General features: G+C 39.3%; 1 protein-coding gene and 1 long non-coding RNA gene across 3 annotated transcripts in view; one reads left to right on the forward strand and one right to left on the reverse strand.

The window, feature by feature from the left end:
• The window catches only part of LOC143693522 (uncharacterized), a 98,641-nt gene extending 86,740 nt beyond the window's left edge, over positions 1-11,901 (forward strand). Inside the window, exon 4 of the long non-coding RNA XR_013181268.1 lies at positions 5,277-11,901. This is a non-coding gene — a long non-coding RNA (uncharacterized LOC143693522). The remainder of the gene's footprint in view (positions 1-5,276) is intronic.
• Positions 11,902-19,154: 7,253 nt separating this feature from the next.
• Positions 19,155-24,884, reverse strand: part of IBTK (inhibitor of Bruton tyrosine kinase) — a 52,743-nt gene continuing 47,013 nt past the window's right edge. For both annotated transcript variants that reach the window (XM_054629305.2, XM_054629304.2), the window contains exons 27-29: positions 23,129-23,197; positions 22,899-23,031; positions 19,155-20,519 (exon numbers count right to left, since the gene is read on the reverse strand). In XM_054629305.2, coding sequence (XP_054485280.2) covers positions 20,394-20,519; positions 22,899-23,031; positions 23,129-23,197 — 328 coding nt within the window. In that variant the 3' untranslated portion in view covers positions 19,155-20,393. The remainder of the gene's footprint in view (positions 20,520-22,898; positions 23,032-23,128; positions 23,198-24,884) is intronic.

Here is a 24,884-nt window from a genome sequence, read left to right on the forward strand (position 1 = left end):
TTAAGACACCTTCGATGGAAGATGCAAAATTAAAAAATTCCTTTGATGGAGGAAGAAGAATGTAGAGATATCTCCAGTTCCACATGACACTAACAAGTACTGAGCACTACAGTCAGTGTGGAAAGGAGATTAGAAAATGTTATCTACACATCTGCCAGTTGCACACCTTTCCCCAGGCTCTACTAGTTTTTGTTTATATAGAAATATTCTTTTTCCTTCAGTGCTGATTACATTAGTGTTATTAACAGTAGTGTTGATCTGTAATCATTGCACTAATTCACCCAACTGCAAAGCACCAATGTCCTGTACACACAGACATTTCCCCACACAACACTAAATCTGATAAGGAAATAAAGGAGATCCTTAAATCACCTGTGCCTTAGGAAGAGTTCAAAGTAATCTAGAAGCCATGAATTGTGCAGGAAAAATTAAAGAACAGATTAATAACTCTAATTACAAAATGGTGATTATCCTTAAATGTTTCAATCTGAATGGGTAATTAACTGAGATAATGGTTGCAAATACACATTCTGAAGTGTTCTTACCTTTCATGTTTAAGTAAGGCTAATATCCTTAAGGAGGAAATGTCCTCAAAGCATGCTTACTGTGTTAACCCAGTCTTCCCCACACAATGTGAAGTTCTTCTGGCTTAACTCTTCGAGCAATAGATTCCTTACAGCAATTTTGTTTGCTGGTTTTCTGCTGCATGAGCTTCAGCAAGATTAATCTGACTTCAAAGCAGTCAATGCTCTCTCAGTACTCATTTGCATTGAGTTTTGTAGTGAAGAAATAAAGTTATGCTGCATAGCTTACTTGAACATTAGTCTTCCATCAGCCATTTGACAAAACACTAAAAATAAACTCTGGTTAAGAAATTAAAAAAAAAACAACAACAACAACAAACAAACAATTCATGAACACAACTGCCTTAGGTGGGCATGACCCAATTTTTGGATTTTTTCCCAAATGCACATGCTAATGAAGACCAACAAAATTTACTTAGAGGGTATTGCCTTTTTTATGTTAGTAGGATAGCTAGACTGGAAACTGCACATCTCATCTCGGCAGCCCAGAGGAACTAACCCTGCCTTCAGACCTGCCCCTTATCCATGGGATATTTTCTTATTCTCTTACTTTCCTATTCAGAATTACAGCTTTGTTTAAGTCAATATGGCATGAACCATTCCAGAAATTTGACTGGATCTTCAGGCCTGAACTTGGTTACTCCTACTCACAGCTACTGATGAGGGCACTAGGTACATCCTAGGTTACCTGAGATGTACCAAAGACAAATCCATTCTTACCTGGAAACTTTCCCACCCACTCCACCCTTCTGAGAAACAGAGTCATCAGCAGGCACAGAGAGGTTGCTGCCCACCTTGAGTTCACAGCTGGGGACTAATTGGCATAAACATGTTGTCACTCCCTTTGGCAGTAAAAGCAAAGCAAGAGCATTCCTCCCCCAGACACTCAGGCTGCTCCATATGCTCTTTATGGCAAGCTGAGTGGCTGCAAACCCCAGCTATACACCAGCCAGAGAGGAGCTGAGCAGGAAAGAGTCATAACAAGCTTTGGCTTCCAGCTGCTCCCCTACAGGCTGACATTTCTTAAGTAGGTGTACATTTTGTAAAGTAACACCCTGAGGCACTCAGAGGAGCAGGAGGTTGTTTTCCAGAGCAGCCACCATCAGTCCCTGTACTCACCACAAAATTGCTGTGAGCCTCACTGTTTCACATGACTGCCTCAGACTTGGTAAAAACTCTTTGGTTATATTAACATGAAGATATTAAACATACTTGCTGGGACTGGAGGTGTGAGATATGAGACACAGCAAGCAGAAAGGAGGGACCTTTAAAAATTATGTTGTTTTTTGTCTCTAAAACACATTTCTGGAAGCACAACAAGGAAGAAATTGTTACTGTAATGGTGAGATGACAAGAAATTGTAAGAGAAAAGGCATCACATAGGAAGGTGACAAGGAAAAAAGATATAGCAGGAAGAAAAATGAGGAAATACAGCAAGAACTCAGACTGGAAGCAATGGCCAGAAATTTTGATTCCAGAGGAAATGTTCAGGCTAGAGCAGAAATAGGTTTGAAATGTATTTAGGATGTGTTCACCCACAAAGATCAAGACCACTTTGCCAGCTTTCTTTCCAACAGTTCCTAATGCCAGTACACAGAGCCTTATCCCTGCACAAGGCTTCTACAGCCACCCACATCTTAACATTAGACTGTCTGAGTCCTTTCCTTTGATGACTTAGAGGGTATGCCCATGAATTAAGGCTGCACCTTTTACCACTGGTCAGGTGTTAACTGGGTTGGTGGCTTTTGAGGGGTGGGTGTGTGTGTGTGTGTGTGTGAAATGGGGAGGGATAATGAGGAAAAGTACAGCCACAGGGTCTTGCTCTGGGCTGCCTTGTCTGAGCCAGTTTCTATTGCAGTTTCCAGACCAAGAACTCACTGTTTGTTCGTGGTCTGTGGAAACCTAACTTGTGAAAGGTTTTTTGGCTCTCCTCCTCATTTCCACTAGCTAAATTGCCATAAAAAGCAGTCATGTTATGCAGGGATTTTCCCCTTTGCCATTTCTGAGATGTCTAACCTTCTTGTTTTTCACATTTCTGCCCTGTGTCAGCAAGTGGTGTGGCTTCGGGAAACAATCTGTGTAGTCATGATTAGCAGAGAAAAAGTCCTATGAAGCTGTGAACTGTGAAGCCAAGAAGGAAGTGTGATCCACTGCTGCTTTGAAAAAGTCCAAGAGAAAGAGGAATTAAAAGAAAATTCTGATTTCTCAGCTCTACTGGAATGTGTCAGTGGTGCTGGCACAGAGAGATTCAAACCCTTCAGAGACCGCTGCTCTGGCCCCAGACTCAGAATCTTCTTTACCTCCAAATTCACAACTGAGCCTCACTGGTAGAGGCTCCTGATTCAGAGGTCCACTAAATCTCCTATCAAGAACAGGAGGCACAAAAACTATGACTGGATACCAGGGAAAACCACACCTTGTAACCATCCTTCACAAATATCTTCATCACTTAGAATCTAAATAAACCTTTCCAGAGCTCTTGGTGGGTCCAACTCTCACAATAAGAGGGAAACAATAGATCTACAAAGTGCAGACACAGGATGTTCTTAGAGGGAAGTTGCAAGTTCAGCTGTAGTGGAGGTAAATGGGGTGACAGGACAAAAGGTCTGAAGGCAGAAAGGAAGTTTCCTCAAGGTAAAGAGGATTTTTTTTACAGTAGATTTTGCTTTTTATTCAAAACTGATTTGTTTTGTGCATGCCTTATCCATGGAGCAAGGCAACATTCCACTGCCCTGTCAGACTTCTAAACATCCTCTTTTATTGCAAAGGGAGTGTCCCCTCATCCACCCTGGGATCAAGCACAGGTGGATTGCATTACTCTGGGCTGATACTGACGGTACAAGTGGTAAAATCTGAGCCTATGCACTAAATTCATGTGCCACACACTATCTTCTCTCTCTCACAACGGGGTCCAGCCCAAGCAGTATCAAACTGAAACATGGTATTTCTCTAGTGCCCTGCTCTAGAGAAATTGCTCCTGCTTTTCTCAAGAGATGCCAATTTCTTTCTTTCACTTAGACTTCACTTTTGACCTTCTTAGTGACTCTCAAAAGAGGGGGTTGGGGGAATAAAATAAAATCAGCCAGGCCACAGTTACTTTGACTGAGTTAACTATAACAACTAGCCAGTAGAAAAAAACTTGGGAAACCATCACCACAAGAAATGCACTTAAACTAAAAATATTATGGTACGGTTTCATTGGGTCTTGATCTAGGTATCACAAAAATTTCTCTTTTACTGTTTTTTTTTTCAATAAAAGATCACTAGAAAGTCAGCTATTATATATAAACTCTAAGTGATTTTGTGACTTCTTACCAAAACAATCTCATGCCCTCTGTTTTACTCAGGTGAAAAGAATTTAAACTGAAACCCAGAGCTACCATACCTAATTACGAGGTCCAGCACTGCAGAACACTTCTCGTAGAATGGCTTCATTTCTGCTTCTGTAGATGACTTGACACAAAAGGAAGTGCTAAGAAGCTGTCCAAAAATTGATTTTGAGCAACTAAGGGGTGTGGGGACACTATATGAAGAGGATCAGGGCTAAAGAGACTGTGTAGTTACTACAAATTGTGAAAATGGAGCAGATTAAATCAGGCACTTGTGCCAACCTGATTTACTTGTTCATGCACACTTGCACATCCATACTGCTCTTGTACTTCTCCAATAAAAACCAGGCATTATGTGCTATACTTCTCCTTCTGATTGCCAAGACATAGCACCTGGTTCTTGCTTCAGTTACTGAACTTTGCAAATCACAGTTATCCTTTTTTAAGAACATCATGGGGTTTTTAAAAAGGATGGTTTTTGCAAACTCACACAGGCATACTGGAGTCAATACATGATTTTCACTGAGACAATGCCAAGCTCTAACTACTTTGAAGGGCCCTTTAAATAAATAGATGAATATTAAAAGCCATTTCCAGAAATAAACTGAAATAATTAAAATAATTTCTGACCATGCTTAAAGAAAACTCATTTCCAAGCAGTAAAAATTGATAGTCAAATCTTGCTATCCAGCCATGGCACGTGAGATTTTTGTTTTGATGTCTATTAGTTCTGTAATTGTTTTCCCTCCAAGAATTCATTTCTGGAGATTTGGTAGCTCTCTGGAGTTGTTATTAATTAATCTAAAATAATTTGTCCTGAAAAAATTGCCAGGGTTCTTAATAAGTGGCAGGTCTGAATGCTTACCTGCATGATTCATGAACATCAAACTAATCACAGCTCGTCACTAAAAATACCAAAAGTTCATTGCAGTAATTACAGCCTTTAATGCAGAACATTTCATATAACTGTCTTTATATAAAGGTCTCAGTTTCATACAGATGTCAGCAGTGGCAGAAAGTGCTCCCTTTTCAGGAGAGTACTGATCATGATTTCAGGTGAACTACTCTGCAAGAGGCTATCTGCACAGGAAGGGGAAGAAATGGCTTGGATGGGAACCCAGATCACCTTATCCTAAGTTGGGATTAGTTACACCTGTCTTCATACAGCCTATTCTTAAAGACATCAGTGATTAAGACTGCCTAGGGAAGTCATGGCAAGGCTTCATCATACTTGTTATCACAAGGATTTTTCAAGTGTTTCAGCTGAGTCCTCAATGGTCCAGCTGTGTGGTGTATTTCTATTTCTTTGTAAGATCCACTACTATTCTTTTCTTGAGACTAAAAACACCTTTTTTTTTTCCAGACCTCCTTCAGTGGTGGTATTTTCTACGTGTGAAATAACTTCTCGGAGGAAATGTGTCCACCTCATCCAGAAACCTGCACAGGAAAGCAAGTCCAGCCCACTTTTACAGGCTGTTCCAAAAGCCTCCTGTGACCTCGACTGCAACAGGCAGCCTCTGTGTGTGCAGCTAGTACATAACTCTGCACATTGATGTAAAATCATACATATAGAGGCAAAAATGAAAGCCACATGTGACAATGAGAGATTAAGTGAGGAAACAGTGATGATGAGAAAGCTGGGATGATGACATGAACATAAACACTGAGTATGAGGTTGAAGGGTTACTGGGATTTTTGTACATGTCAACAAATCAGATTAGAAAAGCAGAGAAACTATCTACCTCAGCATTTGGTTATACTGCGACGTCTGTGGAGTGCTGCAGCAAATCACAGCACACAAATATTCACATTTCAAAGAAGACTTCAAGAAGACAAGAATAAAAAAATCCAGACATGTTTAATAAAGAGCTGTTAAATAACTAAAAACATGAAAATCATCATAGGAATCCAGCACATTTAGTTCACAAAGTTACTCAGTTACATCCTCTGGGATTATAAATACATTGAGGCCCCACACACAAAGCAAATGATTGGAAGCTGAAGCTAGGATTCAGAGATTACCAAGATTCAAACTCAACTCACAAGTGTAAAACCGTTCAGACTGTTTTACAGGACTTATGAATCTGTCAGTTGCCTTTTGAGTAGTAGACTCTGTGCATTTAATGTCAAGGACTTGCACTTAGATCAGGATTTGATTAAGTTAATGTTGCAATCTCAAAACCTGCTGAGTTTTAAAATTCTTAATTCACAGGGTTATTGTCAGTCTTCAATTTTAATATAAAGCAGTTTCCTTTGTTCAGAACAGAAAAGGAAGGTAAGAATATGAAGTTATATGACTTTATGTAGTAAAGCCCACAAGGAGAGACAACTCAGCAGAGATTTTCCCTCACACTGTCCATCTCTGCCCATGGCATGGCCAGACAGGAATGTTCCTGAGACAGAAATGCACTGCTGAGCTTCCCACAGCAAGCTCTACGCATGCTCCTCACAAAAATTCAGCTCCTCTGAAATTATGTGTCAGCTTTGACAAGACAGGATAAAGGAGACATGCTTGGTACTGGAGATTTTCTGCTGGAAGTAGCTGAAACACTTTTATTTTCCTGGTCTGGCAGAGTCCCTCTATTGATTTACCTTATCTTACTCAAGTCTTGTTGATTTCTCTGAATCTGATTTCACAGATATTTAATTAAACTTCTTTAAAACACTAGCACTAACTGTTGAAAACTCACATATGAGACAGTACATTAAAAGGTATCAGATAAGGGGAAATCCCAGGTGTGTATGAAATGGCTTTTAGTGTCTAAATGTGCTGGCTAACAATTAGCAACACACTGTGGGAACAGAAAACTGTAACCAGAGATGTTTCTGACCACAGTTTTACAGGCCCCTATGGAAGCACAGAAGAGATTGCAAACTTCAATCCAATTTCTAAATTGTATTGAAAAAAACCTTTAATCTGGGCTAAAAAAGAAAATTGTTTGCATCTGGAAATAATAAGAAGGCTAGGAAAAAATGGAGTGTGATTGTGGCTCCCTGGTGAAGCAAAGTCGGATATAGATTTAGACTGCAGGAACAGGCATGAAATCAGATGTTACAAATATTGCAAAGAAATGCATAAATGAAATATAACCAGTGAGAGCCAGTAGATCAGATTCTTGTCTACAAGCAGGTGAACTTTAAAGGGAAGATGTATAACAAGTAGTGTTCCCCTAGATAAAGAGAGGTACCATGAAATTGCAGTAAAAAGAGAGAAAAAGATTGGGAGAGGGAAGCTAAGTGCAGTAGAGCAAGGAGCAGCAATTAAAAATTGGTGCAACACAATGCCAGGGCATTTCAATGAAACAGAATATTGTGGGGGGTGAGGGAGAGGAATCCTGGGAACTTTCCAAAAGCATTTTAAAGCTGCAGAAAAATGGCATGTGTGAAAGACATTTTGAACAGGGTTATCAAGATGTTGAAGGAACCCCACAATAATATTTTGTCAAGCTACAAAAAATGTTACAGGCTTGTGTAACTACCCAGTTTCCAGAGATGAACAGATGGCACTAGTAACAGAAAAGGAAAAGGCAACAGCTGAAATGAAAGCACAGAAAGATGCAAACTCTAGCAAACAGTAGAGACTTGCACAGACCTGAGAAACAAGCTTGTACACAAACAAGAACACTAAAGAGAAAGGGGCATGCAAGTGATACAGAAAATAAACCAGCACACAGTCAATAGCAAATGTACAAGATACAGAAAAAATAAAATTAGAAAAGCAGTGATGTCGTGTAGAAAACATAGTGGAAAAACCTTATGCACAGAATCATCATGTCAGGGGTTTCAGGAACAAATTCAACTGCTGATAACTTTGAGATTTCTCACAGATGACATTATTGAAACACAGTAAGTAAAAAGTAAATGTTAGTCATACCCCTCAAAAAAACCCCCCAACAAACAAAAAAAGACAGCAGTGAATGAACAGGAAAACAGAAACCAAAGAGAAAATCAACACTTTTTTCCCCATGCTAAAGTGTGTCCTAAATAGTGCAAATAAAACCTATAATAGGATGAGTCTGGGGACTTTACTATAAACAACACTTAGACTGATGAAAAGGGGAAAAGATTGAAATTTCACATAGGGAGGAAAAGCCACAACTTCTGAATTAAAAAAATGTATATGGTAACTAAACCTGAGACATACACTAAAACTAAGACATAGGAAAAAAAATAAAATGTAACAGGACCAGGTTATTTACAAGCCAGATACATTATATAAGTGGCACATTGTCTATCACTGACTCCAAAGAGGTAAAAATGCTACTACATTATCAGAGCAATAATCTAGGGTATAAAACCTCCTAATATTTTCTCAAAAACCTCCAAGTACATCTGCCACCTGAGACAACAAATGGAGTAAGCTTCTACAGGATACTGTCTCAGCACACTGCAGCTTGAGCGTTGATGGGAGCTGGAAGCCAGCTACCACATCCTGAAAAATAAAGCATGAATGAAGAGGCAATCAGCATACAGCATGAGATCAGCCAGGCAGAGCAGAAATACCACTCCAGGAAAAGGCAGTGAGCTGCTGGATTGCACATCAGCTTCATTATCAAGAGATGGTCAAGAAATACTTGGAAAGAACATCTTGAAATAAATGCCTTCTTGACAAGAGCCAGACAGAACTTTTAAGAGTAGGTAAAAACCAGTAGCAAATGATATTAGAGGATAATAGCCAATGAGTAGAGGGGGGTTTTTGGGTTTGCTTTTTTTTCCCTTTTTTCACTTAGTTGATTATGGGGTTGTGGGAGTTTTGGGGTGTATTTTTTCATTCTGTTTCATTTTTAATGAAAAATATCACAATCCAAACAGGTACTTCACTGAAGTGATTGAGAGGTGGATAGCTAATTGCTGAGACAATGACCTTGCTATGTGAAAACACATCCACTGAACAAGAACTTTGACCTCACAATCAAACAGAAAACATCACCATCTCAACTAATGGAGAATTTTAAGGCAGGCACTAGAAAGACACAGGGAAATAAAGCAGAGGTTTCCAAGTGGGCATATTTAATATTCTGCCAGACTGGCCCTGCCAGAGAAGAATTCCTCTCTGTGCCCATAAAGACAAGAAAAACACAGAGAAAAGCTGAGCCAGGTTGAAAGCATCACTTAAAAGATGACTGGATCATCAAAAACAAAAGGGTTGTCAAAAATCTGAGCCACTGTCAGAGGGAAAGCTATTTCTGACAAGTCAGAATTGCCAAATTCAGCCCATGACACTGGGTTAAGTGGTCATGGTACTTGCAGAAGTCAAGTTAAGAGCCAAAGAGATAATGACAGCTCATAGCACTAGCAGCAGGGTTTAGATTTTAGAGTTACTAGTTCCAGAGAATTTTACAGGTTAAAAAAAAATATTGAAAACAAAGGAAAAAATAAAAAAGGAAAAAAAATTAAAAGGAAAAAAGAAAGCAGAGAAAAGAAAACAAAAAGAAAAAAGAAAAACAGAAGTATTTTATGAGCAAGAAGCTGTGTGGGGCTGAGTTGGTGGCCAGGATTAAACCATGACATAAATGTACAAACAAGTCAGCTAATCTACCCTAACAGATGTCCTGATTTTTAAATTTACATCTCAAACAAATATGACAGAGGGAAAAGTGATGCAGTCTCCCTGAACGGGTCACTATGATCTTACATAAAGAAAATGAAAACAACTTTCAGGACTTTTTACTTGGTCAGAACAACACATGTGAAAGAAGAAGCAGGACCAGGACACTGCACTCTTGTGTCTCACTCCTGTCTCACACAAAATGGGAGGGAGCCAAAAGAGTCTCTGTGACAATTTATCTGCTTGAAATGCTTTTAGCCACAGGGAATGGAGGTAATTTTGCCCGAAATTTACTCAGCTCATTAGGAAGCATTTCCTACTATAGAAGTGAATATGTGAAGGTATATGAGAAGGAAATTGGTTCCTGATTTCAGTCAGCTCTCCATCCTTCACTGCATACATTCCTGTACCTCCTTAGCACTGTCTAGAAGTTACTGTAACCTCCATGGCATGCATCAAGAGCATAAGATGGTTTGATGAGAAAATAATCCTTGCTATTTTTTTTCTATTTTCTTTTAAAGCAAGCTTTCTGGTACTATATAGTTAGTACTTGCCACGAAATACCATCATAAAACCTTAAAACAGCCCTTGGTAATGTTACTACTGCAAGACCATGTTTCAGTTAGTTTAACATTTAACACATTAAAATAAACACAACCTGGTTTGGGTTTTTTTTTTCTCCCTTTCAGCCTGACCCAAAATATGCTAACCTGATAGAAGGAGGCCAGGAGTGCTGCAAAGGCTCAGGCTTGATACATTGCCTCTACAGCCACAGCTGCACCACCACAGGAGAGCACATGAAGAAGTAGCCATACTTTCTGGAGATATTCAAGGCACAGATATTTTAGGGAAAACAGGGCTGGCAAATTGATGTCTGATAAAGTCTGGGAAGCCACAAGGGAAATACTCTATGTGTAGAGCTCAACAGGACATAGGACTCTATGACATTTTCCAGTTCTTCCTCACAGTTGGACTTCACAAAACCTAAGACTTAGTTTCTCTCCCCATGAACTGCTCAGCAAGGTTAAAAGGGATTCAACATCCAGTATGCTGAATTATTATGCTGTCAGCAGTAGAATCTAAAAGAGATGTTATTAAAAAAGAGAGCAAGAGTAAAAAAGCCAGTTCTTGAGTCTGTTGGATGTCAGCATATTGCTTCAGAGTCCAAGGCAGAGTTGGATTACAAGCATCCAACTCTGAACACTTCTATAAGTTAATTAAAGAAATATTACATTCCTATTCATAAAATCTTCCTTCTTCCAGAACGGACATTGATTGATGTTCTTAATAAATAAAAGATCATCAACTTTTATTCTATGATAAATCTTTCAAATTGCCATGTTGTTTGCACTTTCCTGCTCTACCCACTGCAACTCCTCCAGCTGCTATGAGCTATTAGCAATATTTCAAGAATGAAAATATGGAACTGTTCTTGTTCCTTCCCAAATGCCAGAACTGACAAAAATGAAAAGAAAGTGACATTTTCAACAGTTTTTACCTGATCCCATCATCCTTGCTGAAAATATGTGTCCAAATAATAACGCACAGCACTCTACTCCTACTTGAGTTAACCTAACTCTTTCTTTGACTGAAGTAGGAAGAGACCATCATATGCCAGTCCACAGTCTCTAACCATATCAAATGTCTTTACTTCTCATTTCTCATCTGTAACTTCACTTGGGGTAGGGGTGGGTGGTGGATGGAGCAATGGATATGACAGAAAAACCCAAAACCAGCTCTAACAAACAGGCCATGAAAAACCCAATCACATAACCCAAAGAAATCCTGAACCATACATCATAGTTAGTTAATATCTGGCCATGATAAGCAGTCCACAATCATTTACAGGACCAAATTAAAGAGCAGAATATGTAGGTTTGTTGTTTCCACATAGGCACATGCCTACAGTTGGGGCAGGTCATGATTCTTGCATGCAAAAACCTTGTGAAGCAGTAGTCTAAAGCAGAGAGGTTTGCATAGAACTATTTTGCAAAAACATTTCATTTTTCAAAACATTCTTCAGCTTTGTACCCAGAGATACAAAGCTAAAGCAAACAGATTTACAGTCCTTCAGGATGACCCAGTTAGACCAAGACAAAAATAAAAAAGGAGCACTGAGTTAAATGTGATAAGGCAAAGCATTGATTTTCAGTCCACTACATTGCTCCTTTCTAAGGCATCCACAACAATCCTTGCATTGGCTACACAGGGAGATAAGGCTCCTGTGCTTTCCTTGTCTGAAAATAGTTGATGCAAAAATTCTCTTTTCAGAGTTCTTTATCTCCAGTGTAACCATCTTACCACAGTACCAGTAAGAAGTCCTATCCAATGTAGATTGCCTGCAATAGTTCATAGATTAATTTCCTTTCCTATTTAAAAAAATAAGCTTTAAGAGCTTGCTGGACTTTCATATTTCTGTCCCTGCAGTAAAGTTTCTGAGAATCTGGTCAAGACCTTGCTGCAACAACAGAATCATTAATAATAATGATTATATCAGTAATAATCATCAGTAATAATAATAAATCAGTAATAGCAATAAATATATATTATAGTGTTAAACAATTAATGATTAATCTGCTTTAAACTATTGTTTAAGGAAAGTAATCTGCTTTAAACTATTGTTTAAGGATAATTCTGACCATGCTGACACTCCCTATCAACAACGCCTTTAAGCAAAGCTGAGAAAGACACAAATGCAGATGTGGGGGAAGGTGGTGAACAGAGAAATCTCTTTTCCCACTAATGAAACAACTGAAACAAGTAAACAAAGACAGTTCACCAGTAAGTGAACTCTGACAGCTTTGTTCACCTAACATCTCAGTAACACAGAAATGTGGAGGCAGGTAGGTGATGAGGCCTGAGATGGATACAGCCAGTAAAGATCTCTTTCACCCATCAGTGATGTCTCATCCAAACCAAAGGGAAGGAAAAGGCAAGAGGGTTCACACCCTAAATGGAGAGAAAGGGAAACACTCCTGAGCAATTGAAAAGGAGACAGTGGTACTCAGACCAATGGTATTGGTAATATCTACTTAACCTGTTCTCCTGGGTCACAGAATATCCTGAGTTGGAAGTGACCCACAAGGACCCTCAAATCCAACTCTTCAATGGTTGATACAAACCCACAATCTTGGTGTTAATAGAACCATGTTCTAACCCCCTGAGCTAATCTCAGCAGTCAAATGGTGTTTGGCCCCAAATTTAGGGCCATTCCACTTCAAAGATCCAACTGTTTGAATGGACAGTCAAAAGGGAAAGCTTGTCCTCTAAATATTCCTAGACAGTACAAAGGCATGGACATTCAATTTTCCCCTTGGTGAGATAATGAGTTTGCCAAAAGGGAACCCCAGCCTACAGATGTGACTGCTCTGATTTCCAACACTGTGTGACAGAAAGGTAGTAGGAGAAGTCAGACTTATGCTGACCTCTCCAAAACAGGACAAGAGAAAGAGGCTGGAGGCCTCAATTCTTGTTTTGATACAAACAAAAGCATTTTTTATTATCCAGCTTACAATAAAAATGAAATTTAAAAAAATCAAATAATAATTCCCACAAAGGTCACAGCAGTATCCAACACATTTGGAAAGAGAAGCCAAATGAGAGGTTCACCTTGAGGTTCCTGGGTGGTGGGGCAGAGTGCACTGTCAGCATGCATGACACCAGACTGGGGAGAGTGACTGATACACCAGAGACTGTGCTGCCATCCAGAGGGACCTCCACAGGCTGAAGAAATGGGCTGATAGGCACCTCATGAACAACACAGTACTGCACAAAGAGCTACAGAAAAAAAAAATCATTATCAAGATTATGCTGTGGAGGGGAAAATATTTTGTTGTCATATGATCAAAAACAAGGAAACAATAAAAGTCTTGGTAACTTGCTCTTCTAACTCCTTTTTGTACTTAGCCCAAGTTGCTGAATATAGATCTGCAGAGGCCTACTGTACAGGCACAGAAACACCCAAGCATTCTGCAAGGTGTTAAAGTGCTAGTAAAGATTTTCTGTGGAATCTTGCAAGATCTTGCAAAAAGACATTTTGTCCTCTAACAAAAGTTTGCACCAGGTCAGCAGTTAGGTTTATTTTTCAATGGGCTTAAAATCTCTGTTGCCATGTGCCACAGTAGCACATAAATCTTTCCATCTCCTTGTCCACCAAAAATTTATCAATACTAGAACTTCAGTTATTGCTGCTCATTCTGAAGCTGCTAAGGAGCAGGGGGAAAAAAAATTAAGTAAATCCTGGGTTTATTGTTTCTAGGAAAGAAGATGTCAGAAACTAAAAGATGAGAATGAATAAAAGGTAGCTCAAAAAATTGCATCTCGCAACTTACAATGGGTGTTCAGCAAAATTTCAGCCAAATCCTCATTTTTGATGCCATCAGTGAGAAGAGAAAGTGTCCTGGGAGTGGAATTTCCATCTTTTCTTTTGGTGCAAGCCTCTTTTTGCAGCAGCTGCACTTGTTTCATAGAGAGGGTCAGAGAAAGAGAGGAACAAATCTTGGCTGAAAGGCATTCAGCCTTTCAGCATTTAGCCTACATAGCTGATTCCAGAAGAGCTAGAGGCTCCACATGGGACAAGAAAAGAAGGAGAAACTTCCAGATTCTCCTTCAGGACATGACCATAAATGTACTGCTTAGCCTTAGACTAACCAGCTTCCTACTTGCATGTTGACAGCCACCACCTGGAAGCTGAATAACAGTCCACAGTCAGTGTGCCTCACAAATACAGTGAGACGTAATCGTTAACATTTGCAAAGCACATAGATAAAGTTCAGATGAAAAGGTTCACTACCACTGAGTACATAGAGATGGAGGGAAGAGATAACACATTACCTGTATTTGTTGAATGGTGCAATATAATTCAATTCTACAACCATAAGCAAATACAGCTATGCACACGTGCATGCACACACATTCTCCTTCAGCCCATGTGCTATTAGCTATTTGTGTAACACAAAGATGTGATCCTGGAAACCCTGCTGCACTCACAGCCCAATTCCATCTTTGCAGTATGCATGAACATGGGCAGGGTGTCTTGTAAACATCTTAAAATACACATAGTGGGAAAAAGACTTATATTTTGCGCATTTTTCCCTCCTATTGCAAGAGAGGCAGTATAGAGAAGGTCAGGTGAACAAAAATATCTGTATGTGTGCATAAGAAAAAGAGAAAAATAACTTTAATACATCCTTTATGCCTTTTTCTTTTTTGCTAATGTATCGGTTGTTCCCAGTGTTGTGTCACCAAATGGCACAAGCACAGCTCTAATCACCAAGTGCTGTGTTGTCATCTATGACCTCTGCAGAAATGGTGGGTCCCCTTCAGAACAAACTTATAACAGTAGATAAAAAATTGGCCTAGAAGCCCAGTCACACTGAAGGCAGCCACAGCTGATGAATCACGAAGACTGCAGAGAGATGAGCAGGAGGCAGGAGCAAGCAGCTTGTACTCCCTGCACAGCTCTCACGACCTCGTCACCTACAGTACAGGGGCTCAGCCGTGCTCACGCAGCAGGTACAGCGACTGTGCTTAAAGCAAAGGGCACCTGGCACCCTCCCAGCCACCTGACCTACAGCACAGGCAGCTAGTCCCTTCTAGTCCACTGTCTGGCAAACACACCTGACATATTCCTACAGAATTACAGGATGGTGAAATGACTGTGTGAAGAATAAAGACCCCTCTTCTACTTTAATGGCATACAGTCTGAGGAGCCAAATCTGGAAAGAGTTTACTACTGTGAGAAATTCGTTGAGAATCTAGGCTCAGGTGTGGCACTCTATCATCCTGAAACAAATTTTAAAACAATAGAAGGGAGAAAAAAAGAAATCTTACAGTAATAAGAATGATATAAAACTTTTGTATCCATTTTTCTCTGTCCATGTTCTTATTTGAGAATTATTAATGAAAATTATTACTTTAGTATTATTATTATAAGGGAGAGAACTGACTCTCAGCTTTCCCTCAGCTGTACATTATTACTTGAGAGCAAATGCAGGGGATCTGTTTAAGTATGCTGTAAGGCCAACTTGCCTTTGTTTGTTTGCTTGCTTGCTTATCTGTTTTTCATACATCCTTTATGCAAATGAAACACAAAAAAATCCCCCAAGCATACCCCAGCTTTTAACAATTATATTTCCGTCATTATTGGAAAACCTCGTGCATGATTTGGAAGAATTGACCCCAAACATTAGAATTATGTGTTTTAAAACAACTCTGTAGATCTACAAAGAATTCATTTAAATCAAGATCAAAGAGTGTGATGGTATTTCCTAAACCATCACTTGACTCAAACTTTCTTATCTCCCTGGATCAGTTTCCTCCAAGAAAACTGCAGCTGAACGAGAACATTGTTCTCCCACTCCATGAGATTATGAATCCTGTTGAGGGGCCTGATTTTGACTGGGTATTTCCTTCTCCAAGACGAGCCACACAAAGAAAATGCACTCAGCACAAAGCTAATGCTTTTGACAGACTCATGGTGTTTCCATGAAGACATGAAGCAAGGAATTTTCCTCCCTCTTTGCAAAGGTTGAGACATGCAAATTCAGGCACCTTCATGTGCTCTGATTGGAGGTGCAGAAGACCCAGCCCAGGCAGACATCAGAACCTGGAGAGAACTCCCCTGCAGAGTCCTCAGAAGTCACTCCAGGATTGTCACGCTGCCCTCACTTGATTGCCCAATTCTTTACTGTCTGTGACCATGGCTCAGTCACTCACCACCCACCAAGGCCCAATTTCATGCCTCAGGCCTGAGCTGAAATCTATATATTGTATAGAAACAGAATATGGTCAGTCACTTGAATCACAGGATATAAAGCATGCTTTAAGCATCACCTTGATAAACCAGAGTGCATTCTTCAAAGCTGATCTAAAGAGCAGACTTTTAACTATTAGTATTGCCAGTCCTTATCTGAAGCCATTGCAAAAGTTCTCTTTTCTCATGTTATTCAGGTGCCACAAAATAAGGGGACAAAAGACAAGTCATGCTAAAGAAATAGTATACTATGTGAGAAATAAAAAGAGAAATCAATATAGAGAATGAAAGAGGAATAGAAATCAAGAGAAATAGAGAAAGAAAAACAAAACCAGAAAAACAGAACAACAGAAAGAAAAACCGAAGAACATAAAAAGAGGGAAAAATAGAAAAACAGAAAAGAGAACAGAAAGCAGAACTGTTGCTAGAACAACAGGCACCTCACCTGAGGAGTATCTTCGTTTCCAGCACATTCTTCACATCCAGCTTCCTTTCCTCCAAGCAAAGTTTACAAGTGCTGAAGGACTAGTGTAATGAGTGTCCATGCAGGTATCTGAAAGCTGCTATAAAAATGCCATTTTTTTGGTTCCATGATACACACTGTAGCTCAGGAAGAATTTTACTGGAAAGCAAAAACTTTCTAGGTAGAGTTTGTGTCAGATATCACTCTCTTGAACAAGAAACATCTCACACAAGCCATTAGAGGGACTCCCTAAACTCACAAGAATTTCTCTGCTGCATCATTGCTAAAACCCTTTCACTTCAAACTTAGATTGTGTGGTTGTGAATTTGCTGGCATTCTGCAATTAATGAAGTTTTTTTCTCAAGTTTAGACACCTGAAACACTACAAAAATAGTTCCTTCCCTCTAGGCATTTCTCAGGTCTGCCACATCTAGAGCCTTGACAGGAGGGATTCATTTTGTATGCCTCAACATCTCACCATTTTCCAGCACATCAGGCCATAGAGAAAACCCTTCCCTTCAGTTTAAGTACCTGGCACTTCAGTGGAGTTTTACAAACTTTTCTTGGAGTGAGAATGGATGGAATACATTCCGAGATCATTTGATACCTTAATTGACAGCTCCTGTTACTACAAAGTGTCCCTGGTGACATCCTGCAAGTCAAGGATTAAGGGCTTAAATTACTTTATTCCTGTGTAAATCTTTTACCTTTATATTTAGAATATGATCTAACAAACCAGTGTTCTGTTCTGACTTGCCTTTACATCAGAGCTAGCAATTGTTTGGGTAAGGAGGAGAGTCCAGGTTGCTAAGAAGCTGCAGAACATAATTTCAATTGCAGAAAAATCAATGAACACAACCAAGCTGAACGCTGTCAAAAGAGCTCCAAGTCTCTTTTTATATTATTAAAAAAAAAAAAAAAAGGAGGGGCAGGCATGGGGACAAAAAAATGGACACATCTGAAGTTCAAAAGTGTTCATTTTAAAACATGCAGCTAAAATAATCTATCACCACCTACAAATGATGCTAACCACAGGGTGGGGGATGGGGAATTCAGTTAAAAAATATACAGTAGGAAGGTATCATCAAGATTTATAACAAAAGCTAAATTAGGAAATTCAGTAATTTTTTTGTCAATTCTGTTCTGTGAAAGGTTGCACAATCAGTCCTGATATGGAAATTCCATTCAACAATACTGTCAGATTAGTCACCAAAAAAAAACTCTACCCTTGAGGAACAAAAGTAGCAAAGATTCTACACCTGACTGAAGTCTCCCATTTTACTTACATTTTCATTTCAATATACAGTGCAGAAAAGTTATGCATTCCTCAAATGCCTTGACACAGTAACAGCAAGTCCTGAAGGTAGTGCAGTATTATTAAAATTTTAAATTGTTTTTTTTTCCTCCATTTGAAGGAGGAAAATTTGCAAGTCTTATTTACCCCTCTATTTTTAAGAAGTTACTGAAGTTGGGGATAATGAATGATGAAGGAGAAAAGACAAAATGCTTATTCAAGGAAACTTATTTGAGAGGATGGTTCATTTGTCTTTGAGATAAAACAAATACTTCAGTAGAATTCTTTTGTTAAAGTTGTATTTCTTACACTAAATAGCTGCAATACATCTCCTTTAACTTATAAATCTATATGTGAAATATTGTCTTTTACTGCAAACTCTGATGTGCTGCACTATGTTCACCAGAACCTGGGAATTCAACCCTGGTTTTGTGCAAGTTAAAGGAGTTAACAAACCCAGAAATGACAAAATGTGATGAGAGCTGAATTCATGTTTGGCGTAAAGAAAAAAGGCCACAAAGTTGGGCATCTGAGCTAGAAAATGACATTTTTTGTGACACACTTTAGCCTTAACAAAGCTGTTCAATCACAGCAGTTTAGTGTTCTCAACTCCAGAAGAGTGGTACACTGATCATTCTTCACTTTTGTTTATGAATATTACATATAACCAGTGATGATTCCTAAACAAACTGTGACAATAAAACCACAACCTGAAAGCAGTCAAGCTCTTTGGCATGGTGGAAACATCAATCCTCTTAAAATTTCAGGATAATTTTCAGTGGCATATTTTGAAAAAAAAAAGCAAATTAGCAAATTGAAAAAAGCAAATTGAAAAAAACCAGCAATTTTACACTTGATAATAAATTAGCTCCCACCTGGAAAGGCCTGCTGCTTCTATAGCTATTTCTCACAGTACACAAGCTTTCTTTTAAACCAGAGGATAGTTTCAGCAGGCCCTAAGGCCCTTTACTGCACCAAGTAAAGCCTTTAATGCAAGTATTACCATCAGTTTAGTGAATGAATTACCAACAGAATTCAAAACAGAATTAAAACCTACATCTTTCCTGGCCTGTGTAGCTTCAAAATGTCTGCAGTTCTTGTTTCAGACACAAAATAAATACTTATCAATTACTCTAGTTACATAAATAATCATATATAGACAGCACATAAAAGTACACTATCTTCGTATAAATCAAGATTTTATGGTTTATTGTGTTTTTTTTACAATTTTTGTGGGGGATTTTTTTTGGTGTAGCTTGACCTGAAATCATTAAGACATATCTACATCACTTTTTTCAAGGTTCTTTTATCACACAGTGATCATTTTTTTACATTCATTTTCTGTAGATGTCTCCATTCCAGTTTTCCAGAGTTCATGAGTACTGACATTACTGAGGAAGCACAAGTTCAAACACACCTATACAAACAAGACAAACTAGACAAAATATTGCAGATAAGGCTACCTTTTTTTTCATCTTTTTATATCTATAAATTTGTTTCAACCAGGCACAGAGAACTTTGGAACACAATATTGAAAGCCATCTATGATAATTTTTGCAGCTCAGGTATTTGCAAATTTCCCAGTCAAGCACTCGCCCCTACAGCTTCAACAATGTATACACTGATCTTTGATTTCCTCAGCACTGCAAGTGAATAATCCCCAAACATAGTGGTTCTAAAACCATACCATATTTACCAGAGTAAGACTACAGATGGGCTAATAAGTGGCACCACATCCTCTTGAGCTGTGTGCTTTAGTTCAAGACAGAGCTGCTCCAAGGCAGGGCTCACTCACAGCAGTGACAAACATGCACAGCTGAGCCGAGCACAGGCCATGGCCGGGCACAGCCTGGGGCACAACAGGGAAACGTGCTGGCCACAGCAACCAGAGAACCAGGACTCGCACACATAACTTAAGAAAAACTGCATCGTCAAACTATACTTTTACATGAAGTTCAAGCACAAACTTTTTCCCAATATTCCCAATTTGCAAGAAAGGTCTGAAGGACACACCCCCAAACTTTAAAGGTGTTTAATTCTGCACATTCAATTCCACGTTAAATCACAAAATGAACACTCGCTTTTCACCTGTTAATTTAACAAAAAACCCTTACAATTTAAGATTAGCAAATACATTCCCAATCTACAGCCTCATGTACCATTACTAATTATAGGTGTCATTAAAGAATTGCTGTCAAAACATACATACCATAGATACTGTGGGTAAAGGACACAGTGAACACATTATTTCATTCTCTCTAACAAATACCTAGTGATTATGGGCAGTGTTTTAATGCTGATGTTAAAAATTACACGATTCTTATTCTTCCAGTCCTGTATTACTTGTAAGAAGAATTACAATTTCAAAAGTGCACATACAGCTGTGAGAACTGTGGGAGGGAGGACTGTGAAGAGTACAAATTAGTGCTTGTTCCACATAGGTGCTGCTATAGGTCCCTGTGGAGCCCTTTCAACGGTCACAAATTCTTCAGGGTTGTCAAAAGCTTCATAGTGGACTAGTAAGTCTTGAATAGCACACTCCTCAATCTGGAAGGAAAAAAAGAGCATGTATGTCAGTGTCAGGTCTACATTTACACCATAGGCATGGTTATGAACTGGCTTTACTGGTCCTGAATGCATCAGATCTCCTAATCAGGAGGGAGTAGTAGATGATACATTCTTCAGACAGCTTGAAGAAACCTCATGTTTTCAGGGCCTGCTCCTCATAGGAAACTTGAGGCACCTTGATATCTGCTGGAAAGGCAAGAGAGCTGGACACAAACATTCTAAGACCCCTCCCCATTGGTGAAAAATTCTTAACACAGATGAAGGAGGCGATCAAGGGAGATATTCTGATGGATCTCATATTCCCCCAAAAAAAAAGGACTGGTCAGGGATGTGAAGGTTGAGGGCAGCCTTGACTGCAATGACAATGAGATACTGGACTTCAGGATCCTGAAATCTGGGAACAGGAGAAATAGCAAAAAACTTGGGACTTTAGAAGAGAAGACTATGAAGGCATCTGCTTAGAAAAATTAATGGGATTTGGCCCCAGGAAGAAGAAAGGTCCAGGACTGCTGGTTGACTTTAAAGATCACCTCTGCCAAGCTCAAGAATAGGCCATGCCAATGAGCTTCCTAGCCAAATAAGAAAGGCAGGAGGACTGCACAGCTGAAAAGAAGACCTCCTGACAAAACCCAAAAAAGGAAGCATACAAGATGTGGAAGCAGAAAAAAAGTCACACAGAAGGAAAACAGAGACACTGTGTGACCACATAGGACAAGAATTAAGAAAGTCAAAGGCCATCTGTGGTGAAATCTGGCAAGGAACATAAAGGCCAGCAAAACAGGCTTCTACTGCAGCAAAAAAAGACAACATGGATGCACTACTGAATGAAAAAGACATGGAAAAGGCTGGGGACCTTCATCTTGGTATTAAGTGCAAAGATCATGTCTCCAGCATGCCAGGCCCTGGAGATCACAGCCAGCCAAAATGACTGCAAGACCACTCTCAGAAAAACCTTTGGAAAATTGTTGCAATAAGGGTTGATTCCTGAGGACTAGGAATCAAGTGTCATTCCTGCCTTTAAGAAGGGCAAGGGGATCTGAATGACCACTAGGTGCTTCCTGGGAAAATGGTACAGCTTAAGTATTAACTAAGAGTTTAAGTGGACAAGCTTAAGAACAGATCTCATAAATGCAATGTGAGACAGACTGAAAAGTGGCAGAACTGGCGATCTCAAAGGGCTGTCACCACAAAGTGGCACAAAGTCCACCACACCAGCACTGAGACTAGGGCCAGCACTGTTTAACATCTTCATCAATAACCCACAGGAAGAGACACAGTGCACCCTCAGCAAGGTTGCAAGCAGTAGAGAATGGGAAGGCGTGCTGATATACCAGACAGCTGTACTGCCAGAGAGACCCAGACAATGTTGAAAAAATGGGCTACAAGGAATCTCATAAAGTTCAAGAAAGGGAAACATGAAGTCCAGCCCCTGGGAAGAAAAACCCCAGACACCAGTACACACTGGGAGCTGACAAGTTGGAAAGCAGCCTGGCATAAAAGGAGCTGGGGTCCTGGTGGACAACTTAGCCTTTTAGCCAGCAGTGCTCTCATACTGCAAAGAAGGGTGGCAGCCTCCTGTGCTCTATGAGGGACAGCACTGCCAGAAAAATGAGATGACATTTTCCCTCTACCCAGCACTGGCAAGACACACTTGAAGTGCTGGGTCCACTTCTTGACCTCCCAGTACGAGAGAAACATGGGATATAATGAACAGTCCAGTGACATGGCATAAAAATGATTAAGAGCCCAGTGCATCTGACACTGAGGAGACGCCGAGCACACTGCACTTGTTTAACATGGATAAAAGAAGGCTTAGGGTGATCTTATCAAAGTGTATAAATACTTGCTAGGAGAGAATAAAGACAACTGACCCATGCTCTTCTAAGTGAAGAGAAGAGCATGGGTCAGTAGAAGAGGCAAAGGGCACAGATTGAAAACAGAAAAGTGCATTTAAAAATCTTTTTTCATGTGAGGGTGGTCCCTGGAACAGGTTTTCTAGAGAGGCCATTAGTCTTCATCCTTGCAGATAATCAAAGGCTGTCTGGTTTTGAGAAACCTCCTCTAAACCTCCTCTGAGCAGGAGTTTGGATTAGAAAATTTCCAGGGTTTCATTCCAAACTCAACCATTCTCTGAAGCTGCAAATACATTTATCACATTTACCAGCCATTTTGACTTTAATAGACCTTATCAAAGGTGAAGACCTTATCAAAGCAGGGTGAAGCTATTATTAAATTATATTTACTATCATTATGTAAATGCCATGTAGAAATACACAATTAACACTAATAATTGATCTCTGAAAGAGTCATTGGAAACTCCTCGTGTTACTTTAGAGCAGCAGTAATTTTGCACTTTACCTGGATCAACGCCAAAGGTTTTTCTCTGCTCCTAATAAGAGCAGCTTCCTGCTGCAGCTCCTCCTCCACAATAGCTGAGAACATGACAGGTGCTATCACAGGAGAGCTGGCTGGTGATGCTGTTGACCAAGGACTGCAAAAAAAGAAAAACCAAACATTATGAGGCAACATCAAGGTCAGCACAACACACAGTAAAAAAGTTCCAGAACCTATGCCACTACCAAACGTACTTATGACTCTCGAGCTGTGGAGAATCCACAACATGGTCTTCCAGACCTGGATTACTTCTAGTGTTGCACCTAGAAAGGTAGGAAAGGAAAGAAAAAGTCATTGGCAGAGCATTTTCCTACATCATATTGTGAAATAAAAAATTGCAGTAGGAAATCACAACAAATGTGTAGGATTTTTACCGAGGAAAGTCATTAGGATATAATGTGGAATTTGTTCTCAAGTGTGATACTGAGATGGAAAAAGACACTGATTCTCATTTCTAACTACCAGACCCTAACAGAATTTCATCTTGGGCATTAATTCTGGCATTTCCTAACATTTGAGGATTTGATAAAAGGAGTTTCATTTCTGATTATTAAAAAAAAAAAAGGCTCTTTCGCTTTTTTACATGTAAATTAGCCCACTGAGTTATGCATTTACAGCACTACCCATAAAAGTTGGCAATTAATATGAATGAACAAAAAATTCAAATTAAAAGGATAAAGATTCAAGATAAAAATTGAACTGTCCTGCATTCAACTAAGTGTTTCATGCAAAAGAGTCAGTGCTACAATCTCACTAGAGTAAATTCTTTGAGTGCAAACCCAGAAATTATGGATTTTCAGTACATATCCTGTAACCACCTCTCACATTCACAATAACAGCGTAAAACTAAAATTAACAGAATAGAAAAAATAAAAATCTTGAAATATCTATATAGTTCCTGACAGGAAGATATTTTATTCAGTTGCAAAATGTTAACCTCTCAAAAAAAAGAAGCTCACATTTGTTACACTGTATTCATTAAAAGACAAGTGTATTTGTCAGAAAAATCCTATGCCAGTAGGAAGAGAGGGCCCTATTCTCATGATTTAATACCTATCTTTGACAGAATAGTTTTGCAATTTCCAGAACCTTAAGAAAGTGCTACAGCATAATGTGACATGCTGGCAAACATTTTTTGAATTATTCTATGGCACTACAAACAACCTAAGGGTGTTGCAGTTTAAATAAATCACTCTCAATTTTATTTAATGCTTTGGTAATCCTTTGTAAGTGACCACAAGCTCTTGGATAAAACAGAAAAAAAATCTATAGAAAGTTAAGAGAATTCCAGTAACTACCAAGTTCTCTGTCTGAAATATTTTCCCCACAACACAATTCCAAGGATAACAAAAAACATGATTCCTACCACTAAGTAGTAAGGGCAAGATCTCAAAAATTCTGAAATCTAACATCCATCATCAAAAATGGATTTAAATTAATCGTGTTGAGCTTTCTGTCACAAAACATAATTTTTCCCACAAAACAAACAATGCACATTGCCAGGTCATGCATCCTTGTTCTCAGTCTGAAAAATATGAACTGAGTAAATGGACTATGAGATGGGTGGAAAATGGTCTGGAAATGGATTAGCTGTACAAAGTCCAACTGAAAAGCAAGTACTAGTGGAGGTCCTCAGGGGCTGGTACTGGAACCAATCCTGTTAAGCATCTTTGGTAGAACAGAATAGAACAGAACAGACCCTCAGCAGGCCACAGCTGGCTGTGGAGAGGTTGGGATGGTGCATATTCTGGATGTCAGGCAGCCTTTCAGAAGCCCTCAAGAGGCTAGAAAAATGGGCAACTAAGAACCAATGAATTTCAAAGGCAAGTGCAAGGTCCTGTATTTGGAAGAGAACAAGCCCATGAGGCAGTACTGGGCAGGACTGACTGGCTAGAAAGCAGCAGAGAGAAAGCAGAACCTGTAGAGTCCTGGCTGACAATTAGTGGAAGA

This window comes from Agelaius phoeniceus, chromosome 3 (genome assembly GCF_051311805.1).
Source record: "Agelaius phoeniceus isolate bAgePho1 chromosome 3, bAgePho1.hap1, whole genome shotgun sequence".
NCBI classification, from domain to species: domain Eukaryota; kingdom Metazoa; phylum Chordata; class Aves; order Passeriformes; family Icteridae; genus Agelaius; species Agelaius phoeniceus.